This window comes from Moschus berezovskii, chromosome 18 (assembly GCF_049115385.1).
Source record: "Moschus berezovskii isolate FMDL1 chromosome 18, NW_MosBer_1.0, whole genome shotgun sequence".
Classification (NCBI taxonomy): domain Eukaryota; kingdom Metazoa; phylum Chordata; class Mammalia; order Artiodactyla; family Moschidae; genus Moschus; species Moschus berezovskii.
Genome location: NC_142477.1, coordinates 59,716,745 through 59,744,288, shown reverse-complemented (window position 1 = coordinate 59,744,288; position 27,544 = coordinate 59,716,745). Strand labels below are relative to the sequence as shown.

General features: G+C 39.6%; 1 protein-coding gene across 1 annotated transcript in view; it reads right to left on the bottom strand.

The window, feature by feature from the left end:
• Positions 1 to 27,544, bottom strand: part of ZSWIM6 (zinc finger SWIM-type containing 6) — a 224,657-nt gene that overhangs the window by 39,513 nt on the left and 157,600 nt on the right. The window contains exons 3-4 of the mRNA XM_055422014.2: positions 25,697 to 25,845; positions 22,013 to 22,163 (exon numbers count right to left, since the gene is read on the bottom strand). Coding sequence (XP_055277989.2) covers positions 22,013 to 22,163; positions 25,697 to 25,845 — 300 coding nt within the window. The remainder of the gene's footprint in view (positions 1 to 22,012; positions 22,164 to 25,696; positions 25,846 to 27,544) is intronic.

Below are 27,544 nucleotides of genomic sequence, written 5' to 3'. Positions count from 1 at the left end.
CAAACAAGGTACCAGTGACATTAAACATTTAGGCTAATCATAACAGGTTCTTGTGCATAGACACTTAGAGATCTGAGATGCTTTGGTAATTTTATCCTTGACTACATGAACAGAGGAAGCCTTTTTTAAACTGATTCCCAACCCTACAGGGTTCTATAACATCTTCTCTGCCCATGACAGCTTCATGCCAAAGGATGGGCATGGAGTGCAGAGCTGAAGTCTGAGCATTCTTCCCTCAGCCACCCTTCCCCTCCCCCTCTTTCCTTACTTGGCCAAAACTTGCAGTTCACCCTGCCTCCTTTATAGTGTCGGTGCTTAGGGTTCCCCGTCTTTTACTCAAACGTTATCAAAACCCAAATTCTTATTTTTGGAGAGGAAAAACCTGGAAGCCAAACCAAGTGAAATTTGGTGCAGGGAGAACATGAAGGTGAAGGGAAAATAACTTAGAAGTATTAAAAATGGAGATGCACAACACTCTAGGATGGTTTGACACTATTTACTAGTAACACAGATTCAATTTTGACAAACACCTGACTTAGTCCAACACAAGGGATAAAGTTACCTGAAATAACAGAACTTTGTTTTCACACATTATTTTATTCTACACTGCTAGAGATATTTGGTATTTGGAGTATAACCAAAAGAAGAAGCGTGAAGTATTTTAAGATATATAATCACTGTTCTGGTTATCTATTACTATGTAAAAAAACTACCCTAAATTTAATAGCTTAATATAACAATGTATCATTATATCTCATGATTCTGTAGGTCAGAAATTCTCACCTTACTTTCCTGTGTCCCAACACCGCCTCTCTACGTGGACAGTGTGGGATTTCTCATAGCACGGCAGCCTCATGATAGCCAGATTTTTTACATGAAAACTCGGGGCTTTAGGATAGAACCTTTTAAGAGACAGTAAGTAGACAATGCCAGACACTTAAGGACTGGGCCCAGAAACTGCTCCAAACATCTAATGTCATATTTTGTTAATCAAACATCTACAAAAATGAGAAAACACAGACCCCATATCTCAGTGAGAGAGTAGCAAAGCATCTGTAGCCACTGTAATCTATCACAATTACCAGGAAATAACTCTGCTAGATTACAAAATGGAAAAGTATTTACCAGTGGGTATGAGAATGTTGTTAGTTACAATTATCAAATCCAAACAAACCACTCAACATAAGAAAAGAGCTGCAAATCAAGCAAAAAACAAAAAAGTCACTATGCATAAAAGGTATCCCAACACACAATATTAAGTGCTGATTTGTATGTTGATTTCTATCCCTTCAAGAAATATCCTAACAATATCATGTTACACGTGTTAAGTTTCTAAACAGAGCTTACATTTATTAATGTAAATGTATTTATTAATGTAAAACTACATTTAGTTTTACAATGTCTGTCTTTAGGGTACAAAGATCACCTCATCTAGTTCAGCTAACATAATTCTAAAAGTGAATGGCATCTTTACTTATCCACTTGCCACTGCCAAATATTGAATACACTTCACACTAACCCTGTGAGAACTATTTTACATACATTATCAAATTTTACCCTCACAAAAAGACTCACTTTGCAAATAAGTAAATGGAGGTTCAGAGACAAGTAGAAATGGAGTGCTACTATTAAAGATAGAAGCCAGGATTTATTACCAGGGCCCACATTCCCCTAAAACTGACATTCTTAAACACTATAGTGTTTAGCCTTCTGCCCAGACACATGGTCAAAAAGCACCTCTGTAAGCGAGGCTTGCTATGTGCAGTTAGCATATATGAATTCTAAGATTAATGATTTTAGTCTTTTGATAGAATCATTGATCCACTCCTCATATTTTAGCAGTATAATACAAATGGTATACTATTGTTGAAAGTTATGAGGTAGTCTTAAATGTACAACTAATAAACCTTGTACTTTAACTATATTCTTACAAACTTACAACATGTTGCATATACTAATCATACAATGAAAACCTACACAGGTCCGTCTAAAAAAGTCTAAGTAAACAAATGAAAACTCTGCATTTTTCAGGACTGACAGGCATAGCAAATAAGTGATTTCACTGCAGATTAAAACAGCAGATAAACAATCAAGAGCTCAACTTAAAATTCAAGATTGATTATTCAAGTCATATCTCTGAAAATATGATGATGTACTATTACAAGGCCTCTTAGAGTGGGCTCAGATCAGCATTTCTGGGAGAATGCACTTGTGACTTGAGTGTGCTCTTTGCCTGCTGGTGTATTGCTGGGTGGAGCACTGTGATATGTGACTGAATAAATCAGCTGGCCATTCTCTATCTCCTGCTATTTCCCACAGACAATAAAACCTGTTTATAAAGTTCTTTCTACTTCATGAGTTTTTGTTAAAATGCAAATCAACTTAGTAATTAATGTGAAAGCTAGACATTTTCTATAAAAGACATTTTGGAATTCCAGATATTTTCCAGAAGATATTATGTATAATGGTATTAGAGAGAGCACAGGGGCAGCGCCGGTGAGAAGCAGGGGACAGAGCGGCAGGGCAATCAACACCACTTCTCTAAAGATGAGAAGAAAGGTCAGTGAATCCCTTCTTCCTCTGTCTCAAAGGCGGAAAATGAAGACTTTCATATGGAAAATTTAATTTCTACTCTTTAATATGTTTATTCTTATGAAATAGTAGTAGGCAAAGTAAGACAATCACTTTTGGTATTTCCCAGGGTTCCATAGTTATAAAACAATTCATAATATTTATCGTATTTATTTTTGTTCTCAGAGGCTATTACAAGAGGATAGAATTTCATGCATGATCCAATTAACTAATTATACTTATTTAGAGGCCATGAAATGCCTAATTGCAGTCACAAATAGAAGATCACTGGCATAATTAGTTGTGCTAGCAAAATTGTAGTCACAAAATTTCTTCGGTCAGATCACACAAAAATTGTTGACCCTAATTATGGTATCGTTCTCAGTACACTTCAGGCTTAATATGTAAGTAACCCATTAATGGAAAATAAATTTAACTGGTAAAAACATTTTCTTTATTGAAATGCAGCATGCTAGTTCCCAACTTACTAAAATACTTTTGGGGAAACTTCAAAATAAAGCCTCAGAGACATTGTAAAGAGAGAGTTTTTGAGATTACTTAGGTCAACAGCATAAGGGTATACAATCAATTATCATTTAACCAGGCTCTGAGAAAAGGCTGAAGTAGAATAACCACTTCTTTTGTGGTCAAGAGGGAACGTTTACCGCAGATATTTCAAATCAGCTAACTGGTATCCTGGATAATGTTCCTGGATAACCTGGGGCCCTCATTTAATTAAAATGTAGCATTCCCATCCCAGCTGACTTGTCAGTGCTCAGTTCAGTTCAGTCGCTTAGTCATGTCCAACTCTTTGCGACCCTATGGACCGCAACACGCCAGGCTTCTCTGTCCATCACCAACTCCCGGAGTTTACTCAAACTAATGTCCATTGAGTCGGTGAGGCCATCCAGCCATCTCATCCTCTGTAATCCCCTTCTCTCACCTTCAATCTTTCCCAGCATCAGGGTCTTTTCCAATGAGTCAGCTCTTCACATCAGGTGGCCAAAGTACTGGAGTTTCAGCTTCAACATAAGTCCTTCCAATGATCATTCTGGACTAATTTCCTTTAGGATGGATTGGTTGGATCTCCTTGCAGTCCAAGAGATTCTCAAGAGTCTTCTCCAATGCCACAGTTCAAAAGCAACAATTCTTTGGCGCTCAGCTTTCTTTATAGTCCAACTTTCATATCCATACATGACTAATGGAAAAACCATAGCCTTATCTAGATGGACCTTTGTGGGCAAAGTAATGTCTCTGCTTTTAAAAATGCTGTCTAGGTTGGTCATAACTTTTCTTCCAAGAACTAAGCGTCTTTTTATTTCAAGGCTGCAGTCACCATCTGCAGTGATTCTGGAGCCCCCCAAAATAAAGACAGCCACTGTTTCCACTGTTTCTCCATCTATTTCCCATGAAGTGATGGGACCGGATACCATGACCTTAGCTTTCTGAATGTTGAGCTTTAAGCAAACTTTGTCACTCTCCTCTTTCATTTTCATCAAGAGGCTCTTTAGTTCTTCTTCACTTTCTGCCATAAGGGTGGAGTCATCTGCATATCTGAGGTTATTGATATTTCTCTTGGCAATCTTGATTCCAGCTTGTGCTTCTTCCAGCCCAGCGTTCCTCATGATGTACTCTGCATATAAGTTAAATAAGGGTGACAATATACAACCTTGACGTACTCCTTTTCCTATTTGGAACCAGTCTGTTGTTCCATGTCCAGTTCGAACTGTTGCTTCCTGACCTGCATACAAGTTTCTCAAGAGGCAGGTCAGGTGGTCTGGTATTCCCATCTCTTTCAGAATTTTCCACAGTTTATTGTGATCCACACAGTCAAAGGCTTTGGCATAGTCAATAAAGCAGAAGTAGATGTTTTCCTGGAATTCTCTTGCTTTTTTGATGATCTAGCGGATGTTAGCAATTTGATCTCTGCCTTTTCTAAAACCTGCTTGAACATCTGGAAGTTCACGGTTCAAGTACTGTTGAAGATTGGCTTGGAGAATTTCGAGCATTACTTTGCTAGCGTGTGAGATGAGTGCAATTGTGCGGTAGTTTGAACACGTTTTGGCATTGCCTTTCTTTGGGATTAGAATGAAAAATGACCTTTTCCAGTCCTGTGGGCCACTGCTGAGTTTTCCATATTTGCTGGCATAGTGAGTGCAGCACTTTCACAGCATCATCTTTTAGGATTTGAAAAAGCTCAATTGGAATTCCATCACCTCCACTAACTTTGTTTGTAGTGATGCTTCCTAAGGCCCACTTCACATTCCAGGACGTCTGGCTCTAGGTGAGTATTCACACCATCGTGATTATCTGGGTCATGAAGATCTTTTTTGTACAGTTCTTCTGTGTATTATATGTCAGTACTACTGGGCCAATATTCACAACTCATCAAACACCATCTGACCTCACTAGGACCTGGTTCTATACGAAATGACCAGACCAGCTGCTCCACCACTCACCACCCTTCTCCTTTTTAAGAGAGAAAAGGAAAGCCAGAAATAAATAGAAAGAAAAGGGCACAATGACAAATTATCTTAGTTTGGGATACGAAAGGGCACTCAATAGTGAGAAGAAGGAATATGAAGCGTGGGAACCTGCAAGAACATTTGACATGTGCTCTGCACTGGCTGCTTAACTGAACTGTCTTCATCAACAGTGGCATGGTTCATTCAACAGCCATGATTCCAAGTCTATACAAATCTAGGGCTGAAAATACTCCATAAGTCTTTAGGATGCCTCTCTCCTACAAGCTTCCCACTGGGCCCACTTTCTCAACATAGACAAAAGCCTTTTGGAACGAGAATGAAAGTGTTGTGCATTACCTAAACTATCTTATCTTAGGCTTCAAAAATCTGCATTATGCCTTTTTACATACAAGGAAACTGGGGTTCTATCTAAGATAAGGAACCTGTCCCAGGACTACACAATTAATAAACACGAGGATCAGAATCCACACTTAAAGAGCATCTGGCTCCAAGAACCCTCTTCTTTACATTCTAGTTGTAGGTTCTAAAAATGGAAACAAGGCTGACTGTAGACAGGAATCATCTCAATTTGCCCCTTTGAAAAAGCATGCCTTGTTAAATGTGGTGAAGAATTTACATTGAATTTTTATTGAACTTTTGAATATATATTACAAATTGATATGGATCATGACTTATATGAAATATATTACATCTAACCTCAAAATTTTCTGAAACACATCCTACATTATATAACCTCACTTCTGTTGTCTTACTTGGGCGCCTTTTTATTTTCCTCTTACTCATTCTAACTAAGCTCTAACATGGCAGTGCCTACCACAGGGAACTATAAAGAGGAGGTTCACATTAAGCTGCCTGCTGTACTGGTAAGGCACTGTCTTACCAGTCCAGCACATTTAAAACAAGTGCTTCCCTGAGCCACTGGTACAACAACCTCCCTTCCACTTACCATGGAGAACCAATTTAGGACAACAGATAATCAGGAGCCCTATCAAAAATAATCAATGGCTTTGATTATAGAATACTGATGATAGGTAAACACTTCAGCACTATAGCTTTGTAAGAACCCTAAGGAAATGAATTTATGGTACTGTATACTGTCACACTGGAACTGCAATTTTACTTATAAAAACAAGTTTCTAATACACTGACTTTTCTATAGAGTTCAGAAAGAATCTGTGATGTGTACTGAGTTTCTGTAAGAACAGAATGTTTCATTTTGCTCTAATTCATTCTATTACCAAATTACAGTTTGATGTATTGGTCTTGACAAGTGCTTCATGCTGACTGTATTGTGCATGATAGTATAATCACTTCCCATGCATTTCCCACTGGCTGGCTGATTAATGCAATAGATTACCTGTAGGACTGATGGCAAGGGGGAATCATTGCCCTTCTATACCCTAAACTGTGTTTATATTTCAGTGTGCATGTGTGTGTGTTCCTCAGCACACAGGTGCCTGGAAAGATTCCTCTGTATATGGGCAGGAAGGTAAGAAAAACCAGAAGGGTAGGAAAGGAAAACTGAGGACACAGTGAAGATCACTGCTTTTCAATCACTGTTTTCAGTACCTCAAAAATGCTTGCCTCTTAATGCTTCCAAATAGATGTCAAGCACTATACTTTAATTATTCATTCACTTTTTATTCACAAATATTGACTGAGCACTAACTCTAGGTATATTTTTCTTCTCACTTTTACTGGGTAACTAAAAAAAGGAATCATTTTCAGTGTTCTATTACTAGACAAGAAAGAAAAACATGGCATGACATTATTAAATGGATGCTAATACAAAGATTTACAAGGATGGCCATGAAATTAGTTTAAATGCCCCAAAATAAAGACAGCAACTGACCTTGGCCTACTAATATTAAATATAGATGGTAGTTTAATAGCTTCAAAACAAACAAAATATCTCTCAGATTATTTGGTCTATACAGGATCCTAACGTTTAACAAAGAGCATTTTCTGTGTGTGATCAACAAGTATGATTAGTAGGTGGCTGGATATATTAATCTCATCTTTAAATGTGTGTGTATTGGGAGCAGAGTAGGGAAGAAGTGAAGTAAGACTTCTGTGATCTTGGCATCATTTTGAAAGCATTCCTCCTAACAGAATCTTCTCCCAGTTTCAAGCTTATATTTGATTTAGGTGTCCTATTTAGGCTCCTCCTGTAAAACCCCCTCAGCCCTTGCTCTCCACAAAGGAAGACTGTAGCTTCCTAAGCCTAAGCCATTTCAAGACTGTTTATCACTGAAGTCTGATTCCTAATTTATGAATGATTCTCACAGTCTCCTCCAGGTTTGCTGAAGCAAATTCTGAAATTTACAAAGTTATCCAAAATGGGGCTGGAAAGCACAACATGAGGACAACAAGGTCCAGCTGGTCATAGCTCAAAAACCACAGATATGTGGATTTCCATTGCAAAGGTTACCTTTGCTCACAGAGTTGAGTGAGTTAGCCACATTTTGCACAACCTGGACATGGAACAATAGACTGGTTCCAAATAGGAAAAGGTGTACGTCAAGGCTGTATATTGTCACCCTGCTTATTTAACTTATATGCAGAGTACATCATGAGGAATGCTGGGCTGGAAGAAGCACAAGCTGGAATCAAGACTGCTGGGAGAAATTATCAATAACCTCAGATATGCAGATGACACCACCCTTATGGCAGAAAGTGAAGAGGAACTCAAAGGCCTCTTGAGGAAAGTGAAAGAGGAGAGTGAAAAGGTTGGCTTGAAGCTCAACATTCAGAAAACAAAGATCATGGCATCTGGTCCCATCACTTCATGGGAAATAGATGGAAAAACAGTGGAAACAGTGTCAGACTTTATTTTTTGGGGCTCCAAAATCACTGCGGATGCTGATTGCAGCCATGAAACTAAAAGACGCTTTATGACCAACCTAGATAGTATATTAAAAAGCAGAGACATTACTTTGCCAACCAAGGTCCGTCTAGTCAAGGCTATGGTTTTTCCAGTGGTCATGTATGAATGTGAGAGTTGGACTGTGAAGAAAGCTGATCGCCGAAGAATTGATGCTTTTGAACTGTGGTGCTGGAGAAGATTCTTGAGAGTCCCTTGGACTGCAAGGAGATCCAACCAGTCCATTCTAAAGGAGATCGGTCCTGGGCGTTCATTGGAAGGACTGATGCTAAAGCTGTAACTCCAATACTTTGGCCACCTCATGCGAAGAGTTGACTCACTGAAAAAGAATCTGATCCTGGGAAGGATTGGGGGCGGAAGGAGAAGGGGACGACAGAGAATGAGATGGCTGGATGGCATCACCGACTCGATGGACATGAGTTTGAGTGAACTCCGGGAGTTGGTGATGGACAGGGAGGCCTGGCGTGCTGTGATTCATGGGGTCGCAAAGAGTCGGTCACGACTGAGCAACTGAACTGAACTCAACTGAACTATCACTACTACTGGATATTCATCTCTAGAGCAGAGCCTGATGAAATAGCCCTAAGATTTCAAGCAACTAAATGTCAGATAGCACCTGTACTCTACATAGAGTCCTATCCTTATTTCAATTTGGAATTTTTAACTTAAGCACTAAAAACAATGTTACAATATTATCAGACAAGCTTACAGCAGCCTCAAAAAAATTCACCTACTGCAAATCATTGGCCAGTCTGCCTTCCACCTAAATTATATCAGTTCAGTTCAGTTCAGTCGCTCAGTCGGGTCCGACTCTCCGCGACCCCATAAATCACAGCACGCCAGGCCTCCCTGTCCATCACCAACTCCCGGAGTTCACTAAAACCATTCAACACCACAATAATCCAAGTCAATGCCCCAACCACTAATGCTGAACAAGCTTAAGTTGAACAATTCTATGAATACCTACAAGACCTCCTAGAACTAACACCCAAAAATGATGTCCTTTTCATCACAGGGAACTGGAATGCAAAAGTAGGAAGTCAAGAGATATCCAGAGTAACAGGCAAGTTTGGCCCTGGAGTACAAAATGAAGCAGGGCAAAGGCTAACAGAGTTTTGCCAAGAGAACGCACTGGTCATAACAAACACCCTCCTCCAACAACACAAGAGACAGCTCTACACATGGACATCACCAGATGGTCAATACCGAGATCACACTGATTATATTCTTTCCAGCTGAAGATGAGAAAGCTCTATACAGCCAGCAAAAACAAAACCAGGAGCTGACTGTGGCTCAGATCATTAACTCCTTATTGCCAAATTCAGACTTAAATTGAAGAAAGTAGGCAAATCCACTAGACCATTCAGGTATGACCTAAGTCAAATGATTATACAGTGGAAGTACCAAACAGATTCAAGGGATAAGATTTGATAAAGTGTCTGAAGAACTATGGTCGGAGGTTCTAACGCTGCACAGGAGGTGGTGATCAAAACCGTCAAGAAGAAATGCAAAAAGGCAAATTGGTTGTCTGAGAAGGCCTTACAAACAGTTGAGAAAAGAAGAGAAGCAAAAGGCAAAGGAGAAAAGGAAAGATATATCCACCCGAATGAAGAGTTCCAAAGAATAGCAAGGAAAGATAAGAAAGCCTTCCTAAGTGAACAATGCAAAGAAATCAGTTCAGTTCAGTCACTCAGTATTGTCCGACTCTTTGCGACCCCATGAACCGCAGCACGCCAGGCCTCCCTGTCCATCACCAATACCCGGAGTTTACCCAAACTCATGTCCATTGAGTCGGTGATGCCATCCAACCATCTTATCCTCTGTCGTCCCCTTCTCCTCCCGCCTTCAATCTTTCCCAGCATCAGGGTCTTTTCAAATGAGTCAGTTCTTCGCATCAGGTGGCCAAAGTATTGGAGTCTCAGCTTCAATTATCAGTCCTTCCAGTGAACACCCAAGACTGATCTGCTTTAGAATGGACTGGTTGGATCTCCTTGCAGTCCAAGGGACTCTCATCAAGAGTCTTCTCCAACACCACAGTTCAAAAGCATCAATTCTTTGGTGCCCAGCTTTCTTTATAGTCCAACTCTCACATCCATACATGACTACTGGAAAAACCATAGCCTTAACTAGACGGACCTTTGTTGACAAAGTAATGTCTCTGCTTTGTAATATGCTGTCTAGGTTGGTCATAACTTTTCTTCCAAGGGGTAAGTGTCTTTTAATTTCAAAGAAATTACTGCAAAGAAATAGAGGAAAACAATAGAATGGGGAAGACTAGAGGTCTCTTCAAGAAAATTAGAGACACCAAGGAAACATTTCATGTAAAGATGGGCACAATAAAGGACAGAAATGGTATGGACCTAACGGAAGCAGAAGACATTAAGAAGAGGTGGCAAGAGTACACAGAACTATATAAAAAAGATCTTCACTACAAACAAAACTAGTGGAAGTGATGGAATTCCAGTTATTTTAAATCCTGAAAGATGATGCTGTTAATGGGCTGCACTTATTATCCCAGCTAATTTGGTAAACTCAACAGTGGCCACAGGACTGGAAAAGGTCAGTTTTCACTCCAATTCCAAAGAAAGGCAATGCCAATGAATGTTCAAATTACCATACAATTGCACTCATTTCACATGCCAGAAAGATTATGCTCAAAATCCTTCAAGCTAGGCTTCAGCAGTTCACTAACCGAGAACTTTCACATGTACAAGCTGGATTTAGAAAAGGCAGAGGAATGAGAGATCACATTGCCAACATTTGCTAGATCATAGAAAAAGTAAGGAAAACCTCCCAAAAATCTACTTCTGCTTCACTGACTACACTAAAGCCTTTGACTCTGTGGATCACAACAAACTGTGGAATATTTTTAATGAGATGAGAATACCAGACCACATTACTTGCTGTCTGAGAAACCTGCATGCAAGACAAGAAGCAACAGTTAGAACCAGACATGGAACAAATGACTGGTTCAAAATTGTGAAAGGAGTACATCAAGGATGTATACTGTCACCCTCTAAGGAGGTCCATTCTAAGGGAGATCAATCCTGGGTGTTCACTGGAAGGGCTGATGCTGAAGCTGAAACTCCAATACTTTGGCCACCTCATGCGACTAGTTGACTCACTGGAAAAGACTGATGCTGGGAAGGATTGGGGGCAGGAGGAGAAGGGGACGGCAGAGAATGAGATGGCTGGATGGCATCACCGACTCGATGGACATGAGTTTGAGTGAACTCGGGGAGTTGGTGATGGACAGGGAGGCCTGGCGTGCTGTGATTCATGGGGTCGCAAAGAGTCGGAGACGACTGAGCAACTGAACTGAACTGAACTGAAGGAGGTTAAGTTAAGTAAGCTTAACTTATACGCAGAGTACCTCAGGCAAAATGCTGGTCTGGATGAATCACAAGCTAGAATCAAGATTTCAGCGAGAAATATCAACAACTTCAGATATGCCGATGATACTACTTTAATGGCAGAAAGTGAAGAGGAACTAAAGAACCTCTTGATGAACTTAAAACTGTTGGCTTAAAACAGCTTAAAAATCTCATTTAAAACTCAACATTCAAAAAGCTAAGATCATGGCATCTGATCCCATCACTTCATGGAAATAAATGAGGAAACAATGGAGACAGTGCAAGACTTTATTTTCTTGGGCTCCAAAATAACAGAGGGTGGTGAGTGCAACCATGAAATTAAAAGACACTTGCCTTTTGGAAGAAAACCTATTACAAACCTAGACAGCATGTTAAAAAGCAGAGACATCATTTTGCAAGCAAAGGTCCATCTAGTCAAAGCTATGGTTCTTTACAGGAGTCATGTACAAATGTGAGAGTCGGACCATAAAGAAGGCTGAGTTCTGAGAATTGACACTTTTCAACTGTGGTGCTGAAGAAGACTCTTGAGAGTCCCTTGGACAGCAAGGAGATCAAACCAGTCAATCCTAAAGGAACTTAACCCTGAATATTCACTGGAAGGACTGATGCTGAAGCTGAAGCTCCAATACTTTGGCCTCCTGATGTGAACAGCCACACTGGAAAAGACCCTGACGTTGGGAAACAGGGCAACAAAGGACGAGATGGTTGTGTGGCATCACTGGCTCAATGGACGTGAGTCTGAGCAAACTCAGGGAGACAGTGAAGGATAGAGAAGCCTGGCGTGCTGCAGTTCATGGGGTCGCAAACAGTCAGACATGACTTTGTGACTGAACAACAAAATTGATATAAATAAGTCATTCTTAGGTATACGTTTAAAATGAGTGGCTATTTAAAAGCCTATTGAAGATAATCACTAACAAGCATGTATTTTAAATCTTAGAATCCTCTCTTCTAGAGAAATCTTAGTGGAAAGGCTAGCATATGGAGAGATGAAAGTAACTGTATAGGGATTGAGAAGGACCTGCCTTCTCCCATCACACTCTTCTCCCTCCCATCTCACCCTGGGGGCTCTGTGAGGCAATATCTGAAACATCTCTCTAAGGGACAACCATTATTCCTTTCCCTGGGTTCTCCCCAATCCCATTAGCCCACCTAAGCTTAAATGAACTATGACAAAATTTGCAAAGCACCTTGTTAGGTGCCAGCACACACAGAAAACAACCTAAGTGTCTGCTTCGGTCTTCCCTTGGCTTCTACTTCTTTCATTCTAGCTCCTGGCAGCCTTGATTCCCCGTGAAGCCCCTGGGAATCACAGATGTCTTAATATAAGGCTTCTTAGACCTCGTTAATTTTTGTATGCTGCCACTTCAGGGTTAGAAATGTTGAAAGGAAATGATCCCCAGCCTGTTTTTCTTAGTTTTCACTCCCTCACTCCTCCTATGTTCTATAGGACGGTACTCTCTAGAGATCCACATCTCTAGATGAGTGAGGAGACTCCCCCAGTCAGATTTCCCTTTAGCGGCAGTTTCCTGAGGACAAACACAATACTAACTTTTAGGGAGTGACAAAACTAAGGAGAGAAGTTTTGTGAAATTGTTGTGAGGAAGGAGGACGCATTATACCAATGCTCTGACATTCCTATTAGCCGTGAATGGGAGAAAAAAATCTACTATCAATGGACTCATGTTATAAATGGAAAGACAGCCTAAATGAAAGTAACTGAACTTATTCTTGGTCCCAACAATGCTACTCGCACACCACATGTATAATACAGAACACTAAAATGTAAAGTGTGGCAGCCTTCATTTTCTTGGGCTCCAAATGCACTGTGGAGTGACTGCAGCCATGAAATCAAAAGATGCTTGCCCCTTAGAAGAAAAGTTAGGACAAACATAGACAGCATATTAAAAAGCACAGACATTTTGCTAACAAAGGTCCGTCTAGTCAAAGCTACGGTTTTTCATGTACAAATGTGAGAGCTGAACCATGAAGAAGGCTGAGCACCAAAGAATTGATGCTTTCTAATTGTGATGCTGGAGAAGACTCTTTGACAGCTTCTTAAAGAGCAAGGAGATCAAACCAGTCAATCTTACAGGAAATTAACCCTGAATATTCACTGGAAGGACTAATGCTAAAGCTGAAGTTCCAATACTTTGGCCACCTGATGCAAAAAGCCAACTCATTGGAAGAGACCCCAATACTGGCAAAGATTAAGGGCAGGAGAAGAAGGGGGCAACAGAGGATGAGATAGTTGGGTGGCATCATCGACTCAGTGGACTTGAGTTTGAGCAAACTCTGGGAGACAGTGAAGGACAGGGAAGCCTGGTGTGCTGCAGTCCATGGGTTCGCAAAGAGTCAGACAAGACTGGGGGACTGAACAACAAAAGTGTACTACATCTAACTCTAAGTAAAATCTCTGCAGTCTATATTTAGAAGACTTTTACAAAAATACACAAAGCGGTGATCCCTAAGTGTTGTTAAAATCATCCAACTGTACACCTAAATAATTTAGACAATGAATATCTTTAATAGTCTCTAACTGGTTAAACAGAATCAAGTCACCTGTAAAGATCTCTTTTAATACCGAGAATCTACTAGTTTCTACTAGTATATACTTTTACATTTTTCTCTTTATTGTTACTCTTTCTCATACAGGGAACTGAATGGATAATTAAGCCCTAGCAGCTGCCATCAAGAGACGGATGGTTGACAGTACTACACAGGAGTTACTTATCAGAGATTTGCCCACTGTAGAGAAATATGCATTCTCTTTTTGGGTTAACTTCTGACCCAAACTAGAAATTACTCTGCCTACTTAAAACAGCAGAGAATAAACCCCTTTTCCTGTTCCCACCGCAGAACAGAACCCAGAGGCCTCTGACCTGAGAACACAGAGGTTTCAGTTTTAAGGGACAGAAAGCAGGAGAACCACACAACAGAGAAAGAAACCAGGCCCCAGTAATGAGGACTCAGTAGCAGATAGACATTCTGAGAACAGTGCTGGAGGGAAGCAAAGCCTCCTGAGCAATACAATGGACAAAGCCTCTGTATTTAGAGGGAGCTCTGAATAATGAGGGGAAAAACAGAGGCTGAGACAGGAGCACAAACCCCATTTCAGAGCAGGACAGCCCAGCCCATGTGCAGGAGGGTCTGCAGAGCCTGTGGACCACATGAGGTAAGGACAGGCCAAGACAGAGACAGTGACCTAAGGGTCTTCACTGGCTCCATAACAAGAGGGACTGGAAAAGGAGAGCAAAACTTCCATGTATTCCATCTGCAGTAAGCAGCTTCTGTATGATTGCTGTTGTTGTTCAGTCACTAAGTTATATTCAATTCCTTGCGACCCCATGGACTGCAGCACGCCAGGCCTCCCTGTCGATATGCTTATTACATACTACAGTTCTCAATCAATAGCATATATTTGGCTACTCTGTATTAATGGGTGTTTTTTTTTTTCAGAGTTTGAACTTAGGGAGCCTCTGTGAACACAGGTGGGTAACTAGACTAGGTGTAAGATCTGCTGAGAACTGCCATCAGGACTGTGGGGCCATGGCTGGGCAGACCAGGCCAGGCAGCTTTCAAAGCATTTCCTGCCATCGCGGTAAACTTCACTTTGCCCCTATTCTCCACTGAGCAGAGAGACTGCCAGGCAGAGAGTAATATTGGTCTTTTAAAATAAGCTGAGGATGGTGTATAGTTTAGGGGGGTTCAGTCTTTGAAGTCACTGACACCTAGGATCAAATTCCTGTTCTGCTGTTGTGACCTTGGGCAAGTTATCTGGTCTCCTTATAGCTCAGTTCGCTTGGCTATAAAATTGGGGCTAATAACTGTCCCTGGGTTTCCCTGGTGGCTCAGCTGGTAAAGAATCCGCCTGCAATGCAGAAGACACCGGTTCAATTACTGAGTCGGGAAGATCTACTACAGAAGGGACAGGTTATCCATTTCAGTATTCTTGGGCTTCCCTGGTGGCTCAGCTGGTAAAGAATCCACCTGCAATGCAGGAGACCTGGCTTCAATCCCTGGGTCGGGAAGATCCCTGGAGGATGGAATGGCTACCCACTCCAGTATTCTGGCCTGGAAAATTGCATGTACTGTATAGTCCATGGGGTCACAGAGTCAGACACGACTGAGTGACTTTCACTTCCAGTAACTGTCCCTATCTCACAGGGTTGTTTTAAGAATTAAATAAAATACTATATGCATTATGTGCTTAGTATGCTGCTGCTAAGTCACTTCAGTCGTGTCCGACTCTGTGTGACACCATAGATGCAAGCCCACCAGGCTCCCCCATCCCTGGGATTCTCCAGGCAAGAACACTGGAGTGGGCTGCCATTTCCTTCTCCAATGTGTGAAAGTGAAAAGTGAAAGTGAAGTCCCTCAGTCGTGTCCAACCCTTAGCAACCCCACGAACTGCAGCCGACCAGGCTCCTCCATACATGGGATTTTCTAGGCAAGAGTACTGGAGTGGGGTGCCATTGCCTTCTCCAATGTGTTTAGCATAGTGCCCGATAAATAAGTGCTGGCATCTGTGTTGAGTTTAGTAGCTGGACCACAATGGCAAAAATCTGGATCCTGTAATGTCTACTCTCTCCTTCTCCTCCCCACCCCTTGAATTTAAGCAACAATGAAGATCAACAAGGCTGGACTGAAAACCTTAAAGACAACACTTTGGATAATGAGGTCCCCCACTGAGTTCTCCTTGTCTTTGCTCATGTTATTCCTCTTTTTTGTGGTACTCTCATTGAAAGTTACAGTGTTAGTTGCCCAACTCAGCAATCCCATGGGCTGTAGCCCACCAGGCTTCTCTGTCCATGGGTTTTCCAGGCAAGAATAATGGAGTGGGTTGCCATGCCCTCCTCCAGGGGAATCTTCCAAACCCAGGGATCGAACCTGGGTCTCCTGCATTGCAGGCAGATTCTTTACCATCTGCGCCACCAGGGAAGCATTGCTTCTTTCCTATAACTCTCCTCCATGAACATCCTGTAAAACCATGCTAAGTTCAGTCTATTTATTTACTAATATGTGAATAAATTACTCTACAAAAAGTGCTCTACAGTTCATTCAAGCCTATTCTAATTTCTCACGTCTCCCAGTGGTTGCATCTCTATGCCCTCTATACTCCCAGTACCATCATCAGCAGTAAAATCAAATACTTAATACATCTATTCTTTCTGATCAGGAAACACAAAAGACCCTGGAAAGAAGGGTTAACAAGAAGGCATTGAAATGGTGTTAAGTGGTAAAATTATATTCTCCTGTGCCCAGGAAGACAAACTGGTAGGTAACGAGCAGTCCCTGATATGTGGTTCATTAGGATTACATACTACACTTATAGCTACATTGAAGTTTCCAAGTCTGTACTGACATCTTTTTGCTGCAAGGGGGCTCTGGGAATTGCTATTTTCTCCACGGCACTAGCAAAAGCATATCAATTTATATGGCAAGCTATACTGGAATGCTTTCCAGTTTTCAATGAGAAGCAGTTACTCCTTAGCCTATTTACTAGCCACTGCTTTCCTGGTGGCTCAGCTGATAAAGAATCCACCTGCAATGCCGGAGACCTGGGTTCAATCCCTTGGTTGGGAAGAATCCCTGGAGAAGGGAAAGGGTTGCAAAGGGTCAGACATGACTCAGAGACTTGCACTTTCTTTCAATTAACTTTAAAATGTGGAAAGTCTGAGTTTGCCTTTACCATAAAAAACTAAGTATGGGGCTCAAAACAGTGGGGGAATTACTAAGACTTTTGCTTCTGAAGACATAAGATGGCATAAAATTTCTCCACAATTACCTTCAAAGCTAAACCTTTAGAATCTTACTTCTGGCTCTGCACAAGGCCCTCTGGTTACTTAGAGTACCATTTTGAATATGTGACTAAAGCCTATGTTTTCTTCTTTATTCAAGAATAATGTGGGTATGTGCAAAAGAGGCTGATAGAAGTGACTATTTATATTTGGGATGATAGCTTGGACAGGGTTCTAAATCCATGGAGTAGGTACATGTGTACATGCTAAGCTGCTTCCATCGTATCTGACTCTTTGCGACTCTATGGACTATAGCCCACCAGGCTCCTCTGTCCATGGGATTCTCCAGGCAAGAGTACTGCAGTGGGTTGCCATGCCCTCCTCCAAGGGATTTTCCCAACCCAGGGACCAAACCCACATCTCTTAACACCTCCTGCATTGGCAGGCAGGTTCTTTACCACTAGCTTCACCTGGGAAGCCCCATGGAGTAGGTAATATTTAGTATTTTGCAATATATGTGGTCCCAATGGGTGGGCTAAGTCCCCTACTACTCAATGTAGATTTATCCTGACTTCAAAGTCCGCTGAATCTTTATACCCACTCAATCTATCCAGTACCCTACCAAGGAATATTATTATAACTACTGCTCAAAAACAGTGCGGGGCTTCACAGGTGGCACAGTGGTAAGGAGCTTGGTAGGCTATAGTCCTTGGGGTTGCAAAGCATCGGGCACAACTGAGCAACTGACCACACACAAACACAGTAACAGTATACAAGGAAATGCAAACTAAAAAATCTAACTATGGCTATTTCTACTCACACAGTTAGGTGTCTGTATCAAAAGCTTTGAAGAATACTCAGAGATACCACCTTTTTCTTATGAACCGAGTGAGCACAGCTCAGAGCAGTAAGACCCTGGTGACAGCGGCCCAGCCTCTCCCTAAGAAACAAGGTTACATGCCAGAGCGCAAAACAAATGACTCAGCTCAGAGGAAAAGTGTTTAAAATCTGGAGGAAAAGTATTACATAAGACATATTAATTATATCTTACTTGTTTCCTCTAATGACGTCCATTTTAATTAAATTTTAATAGACTGGGAGCCACAACCTATAGTTTTATGAAGCAAAGTAAACTTGCAGTCTAAGAGACATTTAAGGCAAGAAACCCATCAACACAGGTGAGAGGTTACAATATATTCCCTCGTCCCTAAAGACCCCACAATAATGAAGTGTGTTGAACAGTCAGCCACTAGGGCTAACAGTAGGTGTGTTCACCACCAATCTGCACTGGGCTGTTCCTTGAAATCCAAGGCTTATTTCTGTGATCTGCTTTCCAGAAAATTTGCCTGGAGTAAAGAATATAACTGCAAAGTTATGTGTTCTATAGCTCTACCAGACATGTGTCGTGACTACCAAACATGCAGCTTCTCCCGCTGCACTGGGCTTTCTGTCTCAAGATTTTAATATATACATGTTCTCACAGCTGATCATGATACAACAACACTCATCTTGAGAAGACTGTCATATGTCTGAGAAAACATCAAGTAGAGAAAAGTAAAATTAATATAGGAAAAACTGATTCACAGGATCTTAATAGTATGCATCTGAATCTATTTCATACTACATTATGAAAATCACGGCATAAATCAGAAAAATTAACTCAGACCAAATGAATATCATAGGCATTTATTTTAGAAAAGAACTGAGCATAATCATCCCTTTGTTAGCCAGAGAATGGGGGAAAGAAATTGGGCCTGTTGCTACCTCAAATAAGATTGCATGTATTTATCTGAATGAAAGAACTAAATGAATAGGTTATTTTTTAAAACTAACTTTGAAACATCAGCACTTCCATTTTAATAAATCACATATACTCAAAAAACTGTAAATCTTGGGAAGGGGGGAATCTGATCCCATGAAAGAAAAATAAAATTTTGTAATCTGGCTGACAATCTGATGCCGCTGAATCTCTCTGCCAAGAAGCAGTTACTTGGCTCAGATACTCTTACTTGTACACTTTCATCAGATTAAGGCTTTCATGCCAGGAATTTTTTTTTCTCCTGGTGTATTGGCCATTGCCAGAAATGGACCCATCGAATCCACTGGTGCTAAGGAGTTAAGCATCTGAGATTTAATTTAACAGTTTCAGCTTTATTAAGCTGTCACAGAGCGGCCCTACTTTGATAACAGTAGCTGCTCCAATTATGGCTTGGTTTAGGGTTGACAAGTATAATGATTCATTCGTGGCACATGAGAAGCAATAAAAGGTTGTTTTGCATTACAGCTTTAAAAATGTGGGCACTTTTTTCATTTAATTTGTCACTTAGCTTTTGCTAAGAGGACATTTAAATTGCAGTAAAAGGCAAATGGGGCTTTTAGTTTAAATGTAATCCCCATATTTAAATGATCTGTAATGGTGCAGTGTTGGAGTGGGAACACTATTGTCTCACAGTGGGTCCTGATGGTGACATGTGACATTTGTATTCAGGTCCTGTATTATCCATGTGGCTAAAGGGCTTCCAATTTCATTTCACAGCCAGAAGCCTGCAGAAAACACCAATTAACTTGCAGATCCCATTTGCCGACAAAACTCAGCCTCTTCTCAATGTCTGGCATCTGGCAGTGCTCAGCATTTAATTCCAAAGCAGAGCCTTGAAGCAATGTGAGCCCTGTGCAGGGGCACAAAGTCAAATTCCCCCATTTTCTTAAGAAGCAAAATCCTTTTCTCTTGTAGTCCAGAAGCAACTTTTAGTTAATTTTTTTTTGGTGAATGAATATTAAGATATGAGAGCTACTGTTACGCCCATGTGAGATTCTTCACAGAACTTAGACCTCATTAAAATGGCAAGTGACCTCTGCTCACCATCACAGTATGCAGGAGAATTTATAGCAGTCTAGTAATGACTGGATGGGGGGGCGGGGCGGGGGGACATGATTTGTGAAAAAAGAAAACACAGGCCAAGAATATGTATTCTTCATCATGGACTGAAATCAAAGAACTTGTATAAAGCCTGGTCCATAATTAGAAACGTAGTCCATCAGAGAGTGTAACAAGAATCATCTAGTGAAAACTTCTGCCTAATGAGGGTTAATACTTTTGATTGGGGGTAGAAGTACATAATTTTTAAGGCCAACTTGCAAAAGTGAAATACAACTAATGGATTAAATGTAAACACTGAAATTTTTATTTAACTGTATCACTTGTACTTTTTTTTGTAACCAAAATATTTAGTTGATATTTTCTTTCTAATTAGTTATTTGTAATTCTAAGCTTCTTTAAGTACCAAAGCTCTTTAAATTTTATTCATCTAATATTAATCCAATAATTTTTCCTGAAATGATTACCTTCACTAAAGTTTTTATTTTTTTTAATGTCAATCCTTTTTACTGCCATAAACCAACTAGTCAATTCAACACTTACAGTAGAGTTTCAAAACTGAGGCATCTTTACTTATAAATCATTCAGTATTCTATAAAAATGTTTGTTTAAACCACACGTTACACTTGTGTTCTCCAACTACCACTCTGAGCTCCCAAACATTTCCTGCCAGGACACTGAAAGGATCCACTAGAGTTACAGACTGATTTAAATTCTGATTGACGGAAAGGCCACTAATATTACTTCCGGTGACTCAAGGAAAGTACTAAGATTAAATTATTATAAGATACTTAACAAAAAATACTTCAGGAAAAGGTCAACAAATATCTTAACATTGGGAAACAGCAGACACATGTTAAAAAACAAACAAGAGCTGTCATCCACAAACCAGTTCCTGAACATATATGCTATTAATGGGAAAAAGGAAACTCTGATGTCCAATTCTTACCATCTTGCTGTATATTAAAGGGTCACACTATGTCATTTTGTGGAAGTTTCCTAACCTCCTCAGGCTTTAGTTTCCTTATCTATAAGCAGTTCATCTCAGAGGTCCCTTCCAAGCATTATAACTGGTATCTTCACAGACAATAGTCTTTTTTGGTCTGGGCATGGGATCAATAGCATGATGTGGTCCTTCAATAGCCAAGAGGAAGTCAGAAGGTGAAGGGATGAAGACTTCTACTATTCAATTTCACTGAAACTAGAAAGTCGCTCAGTCGGGTCCGACTCTTTGCTACCCATGGACAATACAGTTTGTGGAGTTCTCCAGGTCACAACACTGGGATGGGTGCCTTTCCCTTCTCCAGGGGATCTTCCCAACCCAGGGATCAAACCCAAGTCTCCCACATTGCGGGCGGATTCTTTACCAGCTGAGCCACAAGGGAAGCCAAACCTTCTAATAAATATCCAGAACATAAAATTAAAACAGGCACTGACAAAATATTTGCCAAAAATTCCATTTGTCACATACAGATTTCTTAATAGACAAGATAACAAATTCATTATTAATTTCTCTAGCAATTTGTACTGAGTAACAAGAGTCATCTTTGCCAATTTCTCAGTAAACACAAGTAGTGGATTTCTCATTTTTTTCAACCACCTGCTGTATTTACATCTTTACCACCATGGATTTGGAAAGCAATAAAAATTACAGAGTTTGCTGTGACTTTTCCATTCTGACAATCAGTAGCTCATCTAAGTTGAGAATAATTTAAGAAAATGACGACTCAAGTTACTTTCAATAACTTTAATGTAGGTAAAAGGGGAAAATGGCCAAATTCTAGGTGGATTGATTACAGTATTAGTCTGGAAACAAATAATCAATTCTATTGTACCAAATACCTAAAGCAGATCCTGTGCTTGCTTTCCTCAACATCAGGCAAGTCCCCCCACATGCTGCCAAGACTGACTCCTGCAAATGTTTCATTCTCCCTGTCCTCGCCAGTGTACAATGGCGCCACGCTCACATAAGAGCAGCTCTCTCTTCCGCAATGTTCTGACCATGCTTTTTACACTTTCTATCCCAGTCTTCAGCCACACACAACTCAATGGCAACCCGTCAGAAGATTTACACTTACCCAACTCATCCCAGAGCTGCCTATATTTGTCAGTCATTGCAGTGCCTTGTTGCCTCCAAAGTGACAGACGAGGGTCAGCCATGAATTGCTCTGTTATCAAAGTCAACATTCGGGCCCCATTTGAGTCCCTCATCTTCAACATCTCCCGCACCTAGTGGGGGGAAAAAAACACCTTCAGAAAAATGTTAAAAAATGAACAGTAATACAGAGACAGAACACGTTACTTCTTTGGGGAGGGAAGTTAGGGTGGTGGTGGAGTCTTTTTAACACTATCCTTTTTAAGCAAACAAAAGTTGTTAAAAACAAGCCTCTGTCCTCAATGGCAATTTAATCAAAGAATGACCACTAATAGTTTTAAAATTGTGTTTTAGAATCCACATAAGAAAAAATAAATTGCCTAACTTCCCAATTCCCCCAAAAAATGTTTTTGCCAGACTGCAAAGCAACAATACCAAAACAAGACAAATTATTTGGTACCTTCTTAACTCCCTAACTGACGGCACGTACCACCAGAGTAATGGAGTCTAAAGAAGTATACCAAAAACTCTTTAGAGATCTTCTAAACTGATCTAATGATGTTTACAGTAATAGCATCTGTCCTTCACTTTTTTTAAAAACTTTATTCACATACATACAATTCACCAATTTAAACTGTACAATTCAGTGGTTTTTTTAGTGTATTCAAGCACAAGCTGTACAAGTCCTTCGTTGTTTGAGGTAAACTAGTAATTGCACTAGATTCTTTCTCACAAAGGGTTTCAACATAAAAAGCAACACATACTTCTATTCATTCAGATGGGACTGTTTTTGCAATGGTAAGAGGAAATGTTCAGGGCTGTGTAAGTTCAAGAATTCTTTCGCTCCAAATAAGCAATCCTTATAGCAGAATCATAACTGACTTCATAAATTAACTCTGCTTCTCTGTTTTGGAACATCAACTCTGTCCACTATTCTTCTGTTATAGTTCCCAAATAAATGAGAACGCAAAGAAAGAAATATAAGGCTAAGTTGCTCTACAGGAAATGCTAATGAATTCATCCATTCCTAAAGCATTAAATGTTATGTGTTCAACAAATAGGAATCTAAGCTGAACGCCAGTTCTCTGTATAGGAAACTAGTAGAGCAAAGTCATAAGTAGTAGTTAAGGAGAGGGGAGAGTCCTTTTATTCAAAATTTTTTCTATGTGAAAGCCAAATGAAGGAGGAAATAGTAGATCTTTAATAAAGCAGCCTAAACCTCTAGGTCAATAAATTCTGCTTCAGGCCAGTCCCCGAGAAGTAAAGGAACCGCCTCTCCACAGGCCTCAGAATTTGAGTCTTGTAGAGAACTCAAATGCACTTCTACACTGAATCACAAGGGTGTGCCTCCAGGAGGGCTGTTTCAGTAATCTTAAGAAGTACTAAGAAGCAGAAAGAAATGGAGTTGCCATTTGTTGGACATCTTGCTAAAGAGTTTTACATTTATACTTTGCCTTTTAATCTTCACAACAACTATAAAAGGTATTTTACAAATTATAAAGCCATGCCTCAGAAGTGAAGAAACTTGTCCAAAGGACAAGAGGAACAACTGGAATCAGAATCCAGATCTGTCTTAACTCTGGAAATTTTGCCATTTTGAAAATTAGATGTTTTTGTTACTTCATGTAACATATATAATGTGTACATCATATATACATAGATTAAAAACAGCAATTGCAGGCCCATCTAATTCCTCTTTCACATTGCTTCCACTAGGCCACAGTGTACTTTCTGATATGAGAATCTAAGAAATACTGTGTGTCTAAATACACCAAACCTTTAATATTACCTCTGCACGTTATAGATTTAATTTAGTATTAATTTCCCTGATGAATTTCTAACCTACTACTCGGTTAGCAACAGCAATGAAAATAAATGCTTTATCACTAAGCATATAAACCCAGAACTATTAACCAACGCTCAAGTACATCTATATAGCCTAAAGGTAATTAATCTCAGAATGTTGACTCTGATGCATTACAAGAGTTTGAAGTGCTATGAATTACCAAAGATTCATTAAGTCATGTGAAATAATTTTAGACTTAGATGTATTCTTGAAAGTGAAAAGTGAAAGTCGTTCAGTCGTGTCTGACTTTTGCGACCCTGTGGACTGTAGCCCACCAGCCTCGTCTGTCCATGGGATTCTCCAGGCAAGAATACTGGAGTGAGTAGCCACTTCCTTCTCCAGGGGATCTTCCGGACCCAGGAATTAAACTGGGTCTCTTGAATTGCGGGCAGATTCTTTACTGTTTGAGCCACTACTATAATTCTTGAAAAACTGGCAATCTATATATGGTATATGAGATAAAACTTTTTCTAAATGTTGCACTGCATGGCATGCGGAATCTTAGCTTCCTAACCAGGGATGGAACCTGCGCTCACTGAAGTCAGAGTCTTAACCACTGGAGTGCCAGGAAAATCCCAGGCTAAATCTTTATTTAAAGGGTTTTTCATTAATCAGAATACACTAGTTTTTGGCCATAAGCAGTACAGTTTACTTTAATTCTTCTGAGAAATGGCAACCCACTCCAGTATTCTTGCCTAGGAAATCCTATTCAACATAGGAGCCTGGTGGGCTATAGTCCATGGGGTTGCAAAGAGTCGGACATGACTGAGTGACTAAACTTACCCACAAAAGGTTTTAATTACTATGAATATAAGAGAAATTGTTTAACAAAAGTATCAATGAACATAGTTATCTGTTCCTTTAAAACCAATCTGAATTCATTGTCTATAATGATGGCTGCACCCCCAATGAAAAGACATTGCCTTAACATTATTTAACAAGCATTTTACCCAGTATTTAGAAATGTGTTTGTGGTACTAAAGTTCTGTGTGAAGCAACAGACACAGCTTCTGTTCACAACAAACTTATACTGAAGATAACTTTTGTCTCTTAGGCTATCAAACGTTTGTGATGAAAATTAACATTTACCAAGACCCAACTACTGTTAAGACACAATTATCATATAACATCATAATCACAACAACTTGAAGGGATATGCCATTATTTAGCTAAATTTATACATGAGGAAACTGAGGAAACTGACTTAACTTGCAAAGGTATACACACTCAAGATTTCAGAAGTGAGATTTAAACCCAGGTTTCTATGACTCCAAAGTTTACGTTCTTGAAACTAATTTTAAAATATTGACATTAAACTAATTATACAAAGCACAGCTTAAGGACTATATTCAAATTCATGCTCTATTTGGGAAAATTAACCAGAAAAATTAAAAAAAAAAAACCTGAAAAAATGGCATTTCAATTAATATCAAGCTATTTTTAGTATTGAACAGTTTTTCAAAATTGTATAAGAACTGAAAAATGACAAAAATGGCCCATTTCTTACCTAAAGACATCTAAGTAAATTAATACTTGCATTACAACACAGAAGTCTCTAATGGTTGATTATAACTTTATTTTTTTCCCTTGGGCCATGCCACTCAGCTGACAGGATCTTAGTCACCCCTGACCAGGGACTGAACTGGAGCCCCAGCAGTAAAAGTGTAGAGTCCTAACCACTTGACTGCCAGGAAATTCCCATTTCTTAAAAAAAAAAAAAAAAAATTACAAAGAAGCCTTTATCTTATTCTATACATGCTCGTATATACTTTCTATAAATGTATATATTTAGAATATTTCTTTAAAAATAAAAAGTCATACCTTTGCAAAGAGCAAATTAAGCTGCTTCCCTGATCCGTGGTACCCGCCCTGTGAAAGGAACAGTTTAACCTGTTCTTGAACCTGCTCTTCATCTAAGTGCCAGCAGTTTTCATCATCTATACTAGCACCTGCTGTTGGATCAGGAGCACCTAGAAATAGAAAGAAAAAATAACACATATGCTAGATAAAAACTCTGTGCTAACAGGACTCTGACAATAAACTTGGAAAGAATTAAGATTCTATACTTTTTGCCTCAATACTTTTTAATCCAATCTCAATATACATACAAATGTATGACCGAAAATAAGTGTGAAATTATTCTTTTATATGCAGAACATTGCTGATCTGTGCTAAGCTGAAAGGTGATGACTTAAGAGCTAAGAGGTTTCCTTTTTTTAACATCAGAGACTGTACATGAGATGAGTTTACAGGTTCTTTAAAGAATAAAAAAATTCACAAAAATGTCTCATTGTAAATATGTTTATAAAACTCTGCTGTGTAGGACTTGTTAGTAAAATCTTTTTCAAAGACATTAGAAAAATATGAAACCAAGTAAACTCAGCAGAGTATTTCTCTTTACTCTGTTAATTCAAGAAGCTTTCACCATTATTTGCTGCTGTATAAACTACATGCTGACATAAGTCTTTAGCTGCAGAAAACCAAAGATTAAAAAGGGAAATCAAGCCACTTGGGAACAGGCAGTGCAGCTGTTGTACTAAACCAGGTTGTAGTATCACCTTGCCAAACTGCATAAATATTTTATTGCTGAAGTAAACACAAAAGATAACATCTATGTAACAGTCTGCAGAGTACCTTAGAAATTAAAATTACCCAGATGAAACTGTTTTATATTTATTAATAAAATAAAATGGTATTAAAGGCCTAAGATTCATTAAGTAATACAAAAACTAAATCTAAAACTTCTCATTAATAGTGGTTCATCTGCTTATTAAGCCTTAAAAAAAACTGTAGATATGGTTCCACACTTCTTTTCTTTTAATAATCTTACACAGACTCATTTGGCCAAAGAAATAATCACTAACATGTGCTTGGACCAGGTTCCATTAGCCTCTAGGAGCAAGAATAGGCCTATGAACCTCCCTGAAGAAGTGTGTATTCATTCATGCAGCCAACATATTTACTGAGAGTCCTCTGCTAGACTCGGATGGAATGGGGTACAAAATAGAATTCCTGTCCTCATAGAATTTACCAGTGGCTTTCAAACTTTTTTGACTAAGAGCCACAATAAGAAATATAATTAATACCATACCCAATACACATGTATATCTGGACACTTATATGAACATATCTATTTATTAATCTGAAGCAAAAGTATGACCAAAAAATATCCTTACTGTAAAAGTGAGAAGGTCTGATATTTTCTGTACTATTTCACTTTTTAAAGGCTTGTCGTAATTTTTAAAACTGATTTCATAATGAATAATGGGTTGCAATCTACTATTATAGAAACACTGCTTTAAGTGTGTGAAACAAATACCAAAGTAATCACCCATACAAATGTATAAGAATAAATGAAGTGTTCATAGAAAAGGACAAAGAGCCAGGAGACTGAATCAGAGAGCTCTGACCTGGCCTTTGATTGGCAGAATAAGCATACGGAGCTGAGATCTGCCTTAAGTAGATTAGAAGATAACTAAAGGCAGGAAATTACAAAGGGAAAGGAATTTTTTAGCAATACGTGGGCATTACAGTGGAGAAGGCAATGGCACCCCACTCCAGTACTCTTGCCTGGAAAATCCCAGGGACGGCGGAGCCTGGTGGGCTGCCGTCTATGGGGTCACACAGAGTCGGACACGACTGAAGCGACTTAGCAGCAGCAGCAGTGAA